The sequence below is a fragment of the Mesoplodon densirostris genome, chromosome 4 (genome assembly GCF_025265405.1).
Source record: "Mesoplodon densirostris isolate mMesDen1 chromosome 4, mMesDen1 primary haplotype, whole genome shotgun sequence".
NCBI classification, from domain to species: domain Eukaryota; kingdom Metazoa; phylum Chordata; class Mammalia; order Artiodactyla; family Ziphiidae; genus Mesoplodon; species Mesoplodon densirostris.
The window spans coordinates 94,386,351-94,398,930 of NC_082664.1; the positions used below are offsets into that span (position 1 = coordinate 94,386,351).

At 38.6% G+C, this 12,580-nt stretch overlaps 1 protein-coding gene across 5 annotated transcripts in view; it reads right to left on the reverse strand.

Annotated features, from left to right (window-relative positions):
• The window catches only part of FAM227B (family with sequence similarity 227 member B), a 248,255-nt gene that overhangs the window by 203,004 nt on the left and 32,671 nt on the right, over positions 1-12,580 (reverse strand). For all 5 annotated transcript variants that reach the window (XM_060096808.1, XM_060096811.1, XM_060096810.1 and 2 more), the window contains exon 7: positions 2,439-2,537. In XM_060096808.1, the coding sequence (XP_059952791.1) occupies positions 2,439-2,537 (99 nt within the window). The remainder of the gene's footprint in view (positions 1-2,438; positions 2,538-12,580) is intronic.

Genomic DNA, 12,580 nt, shown 5'->3' on the forward strand with positions numbered 1-12,580 from the left:
TGGGCAGAAGACCTAAATAGACATTTCTCCAAAGAAGATACACAGACTGCCAACAAACACATGAAAGGATGCTCACCATCACTAATCATTAGAGAAATGAAAATCAAAACTACAATGAGGTATCACCTCACACTGGTCAGAATGGCCATCATCAAAAAATCTACAAACAATAAATGTTGCAGAGGGTGTGGAGAAAAGGGAACCCTCTTGCACTGTTGGTGGGAATGTAAATTGATACAGCCACTATGGAGAACAGTATGGAGGTTCCTTAAAAAACTATAAATAGAACTACCATATGACCCAGCAATCCTACTACTGGGCAAATACCCTGAGAAAACCATAATTCAAAAAGAGTCATGTACCACAATGTTTGTTTGTTTGTTTGTTTTTCTGCGGTACACGGGCCTCTCACTGTTGTGGCCTCTCCCGTTGCAGAGCACAGGCTCCGGACGCGCAGGCTCAGCGGCCTTGGCTCACGGGCCCAGCCACTCTGCGGCATGTGGGATCTTCCCAGACCGGGGTATGAACCCGTGTCCCCTGCATCGGCAGGCGGACTCTCAACCACTGCGCCACCAGGGAAGCCCTGTACCACAATGTTCATTGCAGCACTATTTACTATAACCTGGACGTGGAAGCAACCTAAGTGTCCATCGACAGACGAATGGATAAAGAAGATGTGGCACATATATACAATGGAATATTACTCAGCCATAAAAAGAAACAAAATTGAGTTATTTGTAATGAGGTGGATGGACCTGTAGTCTGTCATACATAGTGAAGTAAGTCAGTAAAACAATACCATATGCTAACACATATATACGGAATCTAAAAAAAAAAAAAATGGTTCTGATGAACCTAGGGGTAAGAAAGGAATAAAGACACAGATGTAGAGAATGGACTTGAGCACATGGGGAGGGGGAAGGGTAAGCTGGGACAAAGTGAGAGAGAACCAATGACACATATACACTACTAAACGTAAAATAGATAGCTAGTGGGAAGCAGCTGCATAGCACAGGGAGATCAGCTCAGTGCTCTGTGAAGATCTAGAGGTGTGGAATACGGAGGGTGGTAGGGAGACGCAAGAGGGAAGGTGTATAGGAATATATGTATGCATATATCTGATTCACTTTGTTATACAGCAGAAACTAACACAACATTGTAAAGTAATTATACTCCAATAAAGATGTCAAAAAAATTATTACTTAATAACTGCATTTTAATTTTAGGAAGCCAGTAGTTTCTGGAGAATAGCTTGCTTAAAGATAAAAAGATTTCTAATCCTTGTTTATTCCAAGGATAATCCTATATATGTAGTGGGTCATTAATATCTTTGGGTCAAATCTGTTTGTTCAAAATAATATTATATGGCTTGACAAAGTTACTAGAAACATTGCTAGATTATGTTTCCTTCAAAAACTTGCTATATATAATCCTAACAGATTTAAGTGGGAAAGTAATGTTTCTTCTCATGTTCTATCATGGAAAAACATAAATTTGGGATTCAGATCTAGAGAAAGTAATTTAAGGTAATAAAACTCTGATTGCACAAATTTCCCTATGTAATTACTTTTGTAGAACTGATAACACCACTTCCTATCCCTCATTCAACTCCTAACAATAATAGAAACATAGTACAGATAATCTTACCTAGAATTACATTAATTATTCTAACATGAAGCTCTATGTAAATGGTTTGCATGTAAAATTAGTAACACCCATTCCTTCATGGTATGAAAGAATCCATTAGCAGTTTTCTTTGGGTAATTTGAGGTGGGGAGGTGAAGAACTGAGCCTGTTATCAGGCTCCCCTGATGGGGTAGCACACCTTCTTAATGCTTAGACTGCGATCCCCTGCGTTACCCTACTTTCCATCCTTCTAGATCCAGAGGCCACGTGGCAGTCATTGGTATTCACCACTTTTTCCAGGCTCACGTATTCTCTAATGTAAGACTCGGGTACTGCTAATTTCCATTCTTTTATTGCTTCCCAGATACCCATGTGTTTCTCTTTTTAATCCTAAGCAGAGTTTTTATCCTTCTGAATCAAGTGAGGACCCTCAACCCATCTGATATTGTAGAGTGTTTTCTAAGTGAAACCTCCCTCAATGTCACTGATTTGCAGTGGATATTCTGTTTCGTGTTCATCAGCACATTACAGTATTGAGTAAAGCTACAAATTTATTACTCACTACAGTGTTTGATTTCACTAATCTTTTTCTGATTAATAAAGACTCTGGATCTTTGAAATCCATATTAAGGTTTTAACTTCTCTGAAAGAACTCTAGATTTCAAACAGGATTTCTAACATGTGCAGAATACTAAAAACCAAGCTCTGTGACAGGATCGGAAAAACATTTTTTGTACCAGTGCTACCCCTACTGAAAAATTAATTATGCTGCAAATCAACTTTAAAAAAAAGTTTAAAAAATATCACTATACCTTAAATTTATGGAGAAACCACCACCAAAAAGAATCATGCAAAAGAGCAACAGAGGCTTCTGAGAGGAAATGAGTCTTCCAGATTTTAAAACTTTTTCTCTATGGAAAAAAGACACATGGAGATCAAATTAATAATATTATAAGACATGTTACTGTAAATAGGCTTTATAAAGAGTGTGTATTTAATAGTTATAAACTACCACTGCTTCATAGAAATTTAATGTGAGCCATATATATTTTTTCTAATAGACATTTTAAAAAAGTAAAAGTAAAAGGTGAAATTTTAGTGACATTTTAACCAAATATATTTAAAATATATTTTAATACATAACTGTTATTAAATTATTAATGAAATATTTTACATTCTTTTGGGTACTGGGTCTTTGAAATATACTGTATATTTTATACTTATAGCACATCTCAATTTGAACATAAATTTTCATCATAAATACTACATCATAATTAGATTTTGTAAACTATATGGTTGTAATTTTGTTTCAACCATAATTGAAAGTTGTTCAATAACTGAATCAAGTATTAATTTTAAAATTTATATATAATTAAAATAAATAAAATTTAAAAAGTCAGCTGATCACAGACATAGAAAACAAACTTATGGTTACCAAAGGGGAAAGTAGGGGAGAGGGATAAATTATGAGTTTGGGATTAACAGATACACTCTACTATATATAGACTAAACAAAAAGGTACTACTGTATAGCATAGGGAACTATATTCAATACCTTGTAATAACCTATAATGGAAAAGAACCTTAAAAAGTATAGGGAAAGCTTCGGAGTAGCGGAGGAGAGCACAGCAACAGGGGTGTGGAGGGCAAAGCGGAGAGATTCCGGCACAGAGGATCGGTGCCCTCAGGCACACACCAGCCCGAGAGGCTTCTCTGCTCGGCCACCGGGGCGGGCGGGGCTGGGAGCTGTTATCGGGTTTCAGTCGGAGCGCAGGGAGAGGACTGGGGCTGGCGGCAGGAAGAGAGCCTGAAGGGGTTAGTGCACCACGGCTAGCCCGGAGGGAGTCCGGGGGAAAAAGTCTGGAGCTGCCGAAGAGGCAAAAGACTTTTTCTTCCCTTTTGTTTCCTGGTGCTCGAGGAGAGGGCATTAAGAGGGCTGCTTGGGGAAGTGCCGGAGACGGACGCGAGCCGCGGCTAAAGGCGCGGACCCCGGAGACGGGCGTGGGACGCTGCGGCTGCTGCTGCCGCCGCCGCGGGGCCTGGGTGCGAGCACGGGTCACTGTCCACCCCGCCTTCCGGGGGGCCTGTGCACCCCGCCACTGCCGGGGTCCCGGAACCCGGGGACGGCTTTCCCGGAAAAGCGCACGGAGCGCCTCGGGCTGCTGCAGCGTCACGCCGGCCTCTGCCGCCGCAGACCCGCCCCACACTGCGCGCCCCTCCCTCCCCTCTGCCTGAGTGAGCCAGAGCCCCCGAATCAGCGGCTCCTTTAAACCCGTCCTGTCCGAGCGAAGAACGGACGCCCTCCAGCGACCTACGCGCAGAGGCGGGGCCAGGCCCAAGGCTGAGACCCGGGAGCTGTGAGAGCAGAGAAGAGACAGGGAAATCTCTCTGTGCAGCCTCGGAGGCAGCGCATTAAAGCTCCACGGTCCACTTGATGTGCCCTGCGTATGTGGAGTGCATGAATGGACAGCGAATCATCCCAAATTGAGGAAGTGGACTTTGAGGACAAGATTTAAGACTTTTCCCCCTTTTCCTCTTTTCCTCTTTTTACAACAAACTATCCCAAATTAAGGAGGTGGACTTAGAGAGCAAGATTTCAGATTTCTCGCCCTTTTCCTCTTTTTACAACGAATTATCCCAAATTGAGGAGCTGGACTTGGAGAGCAAGATTTTTGATTTTTCCCCCTGCTCTCTTTTTGTGAATGTGTATGTGTATTCGTCTGTGTAAGATTCTCTCTGTATAGCTTTGCTTCCACCATATGTCCCAGGGTTCTATCTATCCTTTTTTTTCAATAATTACTTTTTAATTTTAATAACGCTACTATATTTCATACTTTATTCTATTTTACTTTACCTGCTCTTTCTTTTTTCCTACCTTCCCTTCCTCCCTCCCTCTGCCCCTCCTTCCCTTCTTTCTCTCTTTCTTTCCTTCCTCCCTCCCTCCCTTCTTCCTTTCACTCTTTCGTTTTCCTTCCTTCCTCCTTTCTTTCTTTCTTTCCGTCCTTCCTCCCTCCCTCCCTCCCTCCTTTCTTTCTTTCCCTCTTCCTTTCTTTCTCTCTCTCTTTCTTTCTTCTACTAATTCTTTCTTTCTACTTTTTCTCCCTTTTATTCTGAGCCGCGTAGATGAAAGGCTCTTGGTGCTGCAGTCAGGAGTCAGTGCTGTGCCTCTGAAGTGGGAGAGCCAACTTCAGGACACTGGTCCACAAGAGACCTCCCAGCTCCACATAATATCAAGTGGCAAAAATCTCCCAGAGATCTCCATCTCAACACCAGCACCCAGCTTCAGTCAACGACCAGCAAGCTACAGTGCTGGTCGCCCTATGCCAAGCAACTAGCAAGGCAGGAACACAACCCCACCCATTAGCGGAGAGGCTGCCTAAAAACATAATAAGGCCACAGGCACCCCAAAACACACCACCAGACGTGGACCTGTCCACCAGAAAGACAAGATCGAGCCTCAACCACCAGAACACAGGCACTAGTCCCCGCCACCAGGAAGCCTACACAACCTATTGAAACAACCTTAGCCACTGGGGACAGACACCAAAAACAATGGGAACTACGAATCTGCAGCCTGCAAAAAGGAGACCCCAAACACAGTAAGATAAGCAAAATGAGAAGACAGAAAAACACACAGCAGGTGAAGGAGCAAGATAAAAACCTACCACACCTAACAAATGAAGAGGTAATAGGCAGTCTGCCTGAAAAAGAATTCAGAATAATGATTGTAAAGATGATCCAAAATCTTGGAAATAGAATAGACAAAATGCAAGAAAAAGTTAACAAGGACCTAGAAGAACTAAAGATGAATCAAGCACTGATTAAAAACACAATAAATGAAATGAAAAATACTCTAGATGGGATCAATAGCAGAATAACTGAGGCAGAAGAACGGATAAGTGAGGTGGAAGATAAAATAGTGGAAATAACTGATGCAGAGCAATATAAAGAAAAAAGAATGAAAAGAACAGAGGACAGTCTCAGAGACCTCTGGGACAACATTAAACGCAACAACATTCGAATTATAGGGGTTCCAGAAGAAGAAGAGAAAAAGAAAGGGACTGAGAAAATATTTGAAGAGATTATAGTTGAAAACTTCCCTAATATGGGAAAGGAAATAGTTAATCAAGTCCAGGAGGCACAGAGAGTCCCATACAGAATAAATCCAAGGAGAAATATGCCAAGACACATATTAATCAAACTATCAAAAATTAAACACAAAGAAATCATATTAAAAGCAGCAAGGGAAAAAAAACAAATAACACACAAGGGAATCCCCATCAGGTTAACAGCTGATCTCTCAGCAGAAACTCTACAAGCCAGAAGGGACTGGCAGGACATACTTAAAGTGATGAAGGACAGAAAACTGCAACCAAGATTACTCTACCCAGCAAGGATCTCATTCAGATTTGATGGAGAAATTAAGACGTTTACAGACAAGCAAAAGCTGAGAGAGTTCAGCACCACCAAACCAGCTTTACAACAAATGCTAAAGGAACTTCTCTAGGCAAGAAACACAACAGAAGGAATATACCTACAATAACGAACCCAAAGCAATTAAGGAAATGGGAATAGGAACATACATATCAATAATTACCTTAAATGTAAATGGATTAAATGCTCCCACCAAAAGACACAGACTGGCTGAATGGATACAAAAACAAGACCCATATATATGCTGTCTACAAGAGACCCACTTCAGACCTAGAGACACATACAGATTGAAAGTAAGGGGATGGACAAAGATATTCCATGCAAATGGAAATCAAAAGAAAGCTGGAGTAGCAATTCTTATATCAGACAAAATAGACTTTAAAATAAAGACTATTAGAAGAGACAAAGAAGGACACTACATAATGATCAAGGGATCGATCCAAGAAGAAGATATAACAATTGTAAATATTTATGCACCCAACATAGGAGCACCTCAATACATAAGGCAAATACTAACAGCCATAAAAGGGGAAATCAACAGTAACACACTCATAGTAGGGGACTTTAACACCCCACTTTCACCAATGGACAGATCATCCAAAATGAAAATAAATAAGGAAACACAAGCTTTAAATGATACATTAAACAAGATGGACTTAATTGATATTTATAGGACATTCCATCCAAAAACAACAGAATACACATTTTTCTCAAGTGCTCATGGAACATTCTCCAGGATAGATCATATCTTGGGTCACAAATCAAGCCTTGGTAAATTTAAGAAAATTGAAATTGTATCAAGTATCTTTTCCGACCACAATGCTATGAGACTAGATATCAATTACAGGAAAAGATCTGTAAAAAATACAAACACATGGAGGCTAAACAATACACTACTCAATAACGAAGTGATCACTGGAGAAATCAAAGAGGAAATAAAAAAATACCTAGAAACAAATGACAATGGAGACACAACGACCCAAAACCTATGGGATACAGCAAAAGCAGTTCTAAGGGGGAAGTTTATAGCAATACAATCCCACCTTAAGAAACAGGAAACATCTCGAGTAAACAACCTGACCCTGCACCTAAAGCAATTAGAGAAAGAAGAACAAAAAAACCCAAAAGTTAGCAGAAGGAAAGAAATCATAAAGATCAGATCAGAAATAAATGAAAAAGAAATGAAGGAAACGATAGCAAAGATCAATAAAAGTAAAACCTGTTCTTTGAGAAGATAAACAAAATTGACAAACCATTAGCCAGACTCATCAAGAAAAAAAGGGAGAAGACTCAAATCAATAGAATTAGAAATGAAAAAGGAGAAGTATTGTATTTCTGACACTGCAGAAATACAAAAGATCATGAGAGATTACTACAAGCAACTCTATGCCAATAAAATGGACAACCTGGAAGAAATGGACAAATTCTTAGAAATGCACAACCTGCCAAGACTGAATCAGGAAGAAATAGAAAATATGAATAGACCAATCACAAGCACTGAAATTGAAACTGTGGTTAAAAATCTTCCAACAAACAAAAGCCCAGGACCAGATGGCTTCACAGGCGAATTCTATCAAACATTTAGAGAAGAGCTAACACCCATCCTTCTCAAACTCTTCCAAACAATTTCAGAGGAAGGAACACTCCCAAGCTCATTCTATGAGGCCACCATCACCTTGATACCAAAACCAGGCAAGGATGTCACAAAGAAAGAAAACTACAGGCCAATATCACTGATGAACATAGATGCAAAAATCCTCAACAAAATACTAGCAAACAGAATCCAACAGCACATTAAAAGGATCATACACCATGATCAAGTGGGGTATATTCCAGGAATGCAAGGATTCTTCAATATATGCAAATCAATCAATGTGATACACCATATTAACAAATTGAAGGAGAAAAACCATATGATCATCTCAATAGATGCAGAGAAAGCTTTCGACAAAATTCAACACCCATTTATGATAAAAACCCTGCAGAAAGTAGGCATAGAGGGAACTTTCCTCAACATAATAAAGGCCATATATGACAAACGCACAGCCAACATTGTCCTCAATGGTGAAAAACTGAAACCATTTCCACTAAGATCAGGAACAAGACAAGGCTGCCCACTCTCACCACTCTTATTTAACCTAGTTTTGGAAGTTTTAGCCACAGCAATCAGAGAAGAAAAGGAAATAAAAGGAATCCAAATTGGAAAAGAAGAAGTAAAGCTGTCATTGTTTGCAGATGACATGATACTATACATAGAGAATCCTAAAGATGCTACCAGAAAACTACTAGAGCTTATCAATGAATTTGGTAAAGTAGCAGGATACAAAATTAATGCACAGAAATCTCTGACATTCCTGTACACTAATGATGAAAAATCTGAAAATGAAATCAAGAAAACACTCCCATTTACCATTGCAACAAAAAGAATAAAATATCTAGGAATAAACCTACCCAAGGAGACAAAAGACCTGTATGCACAAAATTATAAGACACTGATGAAAGAAATTAAAGATGATACAAGTAGATGGAGAGATATACCATGCTCCTGGATTGGAAGAATCAATATTGTCAAAATGACTCTACTACCCAAAGCAATCTACAGATTCAATGCAATCCCTATCAAACTACCACTGGCATTTTTTCACAGAACTAGAACAAAAAATTTCAAAATTTGTTTGGAAAAACAAAAGACCCCGAATAGCCAAAGCAATCTTGAGAACGAAAAACGGAGCTGGAGGAATCAGGCTCCCTGACTTCAGACTATACTACAAAGCTACAGTAATCAAGACAGTGTGGTACTGGCACAAAAACAGAAAGATAGATCAATGGAACAGGATAGAAAGCCCAGAGATAAACCCACGCACATATGGTCAACTTATCTTTGATAAAGGAGGCAGGAATGTACAGTGGAGAAAGGACAGCCTCTTCAATAAGTGGTGCTGGGAAAACTGGACAGGGACATGTAAAAGTATGAGATTAGATCATTCCCTAACACCATACACAAAAATAAGCTCAAAATGGATTAAAGACCTAAATGTAAGGCCAGAAACTATCAAACTCTTAGAGGAAAACATAGGCAGAACACTGTATGACATAAATCACAGCAAGATCCTTTCAGACCCACCTCCTAGAGAAATGGAAATAAAAACAAAGATAAACAAATGGGACCTAATGAAACTTCAAAGCTTTTGCACAGCAAAGGAAAACATAAACAAGACCAAAAGACAACCCTCAGAATGGGAGAAAATATTTGCAAATGAAACAACTGACAAAGGATTAATCTCCAAAATTTATAAGCAGCTCATGCAGCTCAATAGCAAAAAAACAAACAAGCCAATCCAAAAATGGGCAGAAGACTTAAATAGGCATTTCTCCAAAGAAGATATACAGACTGCCAACAAACACATGAAAGAATGCTCAACATCATTAATCATTAGAGAAATGCAAATCAAAACTACAATGAGATATCTCACACCAGTCAGAATGGCCATCATCAAGAAATCTAGAAACAATAAATGCTGGAGAGGGTGTGGAGAAAAGGGAACACTCTTGCACTGCTGGTGGGAATGTGAATTGGTACAGCCACTATGGAGAACAGTATGGAGGTTCTTTAAAAAACTAAAAATAGAACTACCATATGACCCAGCAATCCCACTACTAGGCATATACCCTGAGAAAACCATAATTCAAAAAGAGACATGTACCAAAATGTTCATTGCAGCTCTATTCACGATAGCCCGGAGCCGGAAACAACCTAAGTGTCCATCATCAGATGAATGGATAAAGAAGATGTGGCACATATATACAATGGAATATTACTCAGCCATAAAAAGAAATGAAACTGAGCTATTCACAATGAGGTGGATAGACCTAGAGTCTGTCATACAGAGTGAAGTAAGTCAGAAAGAGAAAGACCAATACCGTATGCTAACACATATATATGGAATTTAAAAAAAAAATGTCATGAAGAACCCAGGGGTAAAACGGGAATAAAGACACAGACCTACTTGAGAATGGACTTGAGGATATGGGGAGGGGGAAGGGTAAGCTGTGACAAAGCAAAAGAGAGGCATGGACATATATACACTACCAAATGTAAGGTAGATAGATAGTGAGAAGCAGCCGCAGAGCACAGGGAGATCAGCTCGGTGCTTTGTGACTGCCTGGAGGGGTGGGATGGGGAGGGTGGGAGGGAGGGAGATGCATGAGGGAAGGGATGTGGGAACAGATGTATATGTATGACTGATTCACTTTGTTATAAAGCAGAAACTAATAAAAAAAAAAGAATATATATACATATATATGTATAACTGAATCACTTTGCTATACACCAGAAACTAACACAACACTGTAAAACAACCATACTTCAATAAAAAAAAATTCAGCTGAGTCACACCAGGCATATTTCATATTCTCAATAATCAATTTGATTAGTAGTCACTGAAATGACAGTGTAGGCTAGATCAGGAATAGCAAAAATCCAAGACACATGTTAACAATTTCCTTTTACGCTGAAGACAGGTATCAACAATCATGGGATTCTAACCCAATGGGCCCCATCATAAGTCTAGAACCTAAAGATAGTGTTCTCTCTAAGCAATTCATCAAAATTGGCACATAAAGTTAATTTACCATGACTACTAGAGACTATAAGTCTTGGTTTAAATAGGTACCTTCAATAGTCATTTTATTTTATTAACTAAAAGTTTGTAATGCCAGATTCAGTAGAGTTCAAGAATTCTTTTAATGAAATCCATAGGTATGAATTTCTGTTCCTCAAGTACAAGTCTACAAATAGAATACCGTGCAAACGTTTATACCAAGGAGATTATTTATCATGCATACTGTGGGAGCACTTCTCCTTCATAGGCCACTAAGTATAGTATATACATTGGTAACAACTTCAACTTATTTAGCACTTCTTAATTACAAAAACATATGAGAAGTACATAAAGAAAAAAGTAGAAAATTAAAATACAGGAGAAAATCTGAATATTTTTTGTTGAAATTATTTGCAAATTTCAAGCAAACATGCTTTTTAGTGTAAACTAACTGCATGATTGCTTCTATTCTAAGCTTTGGTTATGTTTAGTATCACTAACTTTCTTTTTCAGGAAAATTCCAAATTCTTTAAAATATATCAGTATTTTGTCAAAACAACCAAAAACAGAAATCAGCCAAAAAAACCCAAACCTGACTTTAAAAGTTAAATGGTACTTTCCTCCATCACCCTCTACCCTTTTGTGATACTTTTTTGACTCAAATAAATGTAACACCTTAAAGCCTATACATTATCTGACTTGGAACTTTTTCTACTAATACAGATTCTAGGTTGGATAAAACTACTTCTAATGTTCTCTTGATTTCTGTTTGTGTATATCTGTATCTTTGTGGCTCAGCTTTCTCAAAATATAGGCCCCTTTTCACTCAATTCAATAAAATTTTTACTGAGCATCATCTGTAGCCAAGGGTCCATTCTGGGTGGTAAAGGGGATAATTTATACTTTATCAAGAAACTTAATCTATGACTGTATGTTCAGGAATGTATTTGGATGGAGTTACATGAATCCAGTCAATTCCATGGATTCCCTCACCTTCAAGCATGTAACAGTAACCCTTTAACCTTCTTTTTCCAAGTTTCAGATGTTATAATAAGCGTTTCTATGAAATAACCTTCCCTCTGATATTATTTTCCTACACTTATTTTCTCTTCACTTTAATGTCATCATCTATCTCAATGTCATTGCATTGTGCATGCTCTAGCAAGCCAATTTAAATTCTTTACTGAAATCAGGGAGGGGTATTAACAAATAAAACACTGGTTATCTATACCTAGATATACCACTGTTACACAAACTCAAAATATCCTACACCCAGCTGCTTGTCATATCTTGTGCACCCCTTCCCCCAAACCCATACCTACTTACACTCCTCACTTTCCTACTTCTTTCAATAATGCCAGCGTCCTCCAAGTTAACCATATGAAATATTTATCATAGCTGTACTTCTATGCCTTGTTTATGTGACTGTGATGTACATGCATCCATAGTTAAAATATAGTCCCATTTTAGAAAACAGAATGTGAGAGTTAAAAAGATTATATTGTCTAGAACATTTATAAGATTATTTTAACAATAACTTGTATTTTCTTTTTACAATAAAACATTTTCCCTGAGGAAACTTTGGAAAATATAGTCAGAGAAAGTAACAAATAAGCTCATGATCCAGGCATAACAATTACCATCTATTGTTTTTCTCTAAAAAAATGGTATCAGGTGATCAAGACGGCAAACTAAGCCTTCCCTCTCACCCAAATCCCATAAAACATAAAAGATAATTGAAAAGCATCTGTATTAGCATGGAAAATAAGAGAGAGTGTCATTACTGAATCATTTTAGGTGGAGTTTTCAACTGAGGTGCTCTGTGGTTCCCTAACTGAGGGGCAAGCAGGAGACCCAAGTCAGGTTAATCAGATTATTTCTTGGAATACTGTGTCTTGAAGATGGAACACTAAAGTGATA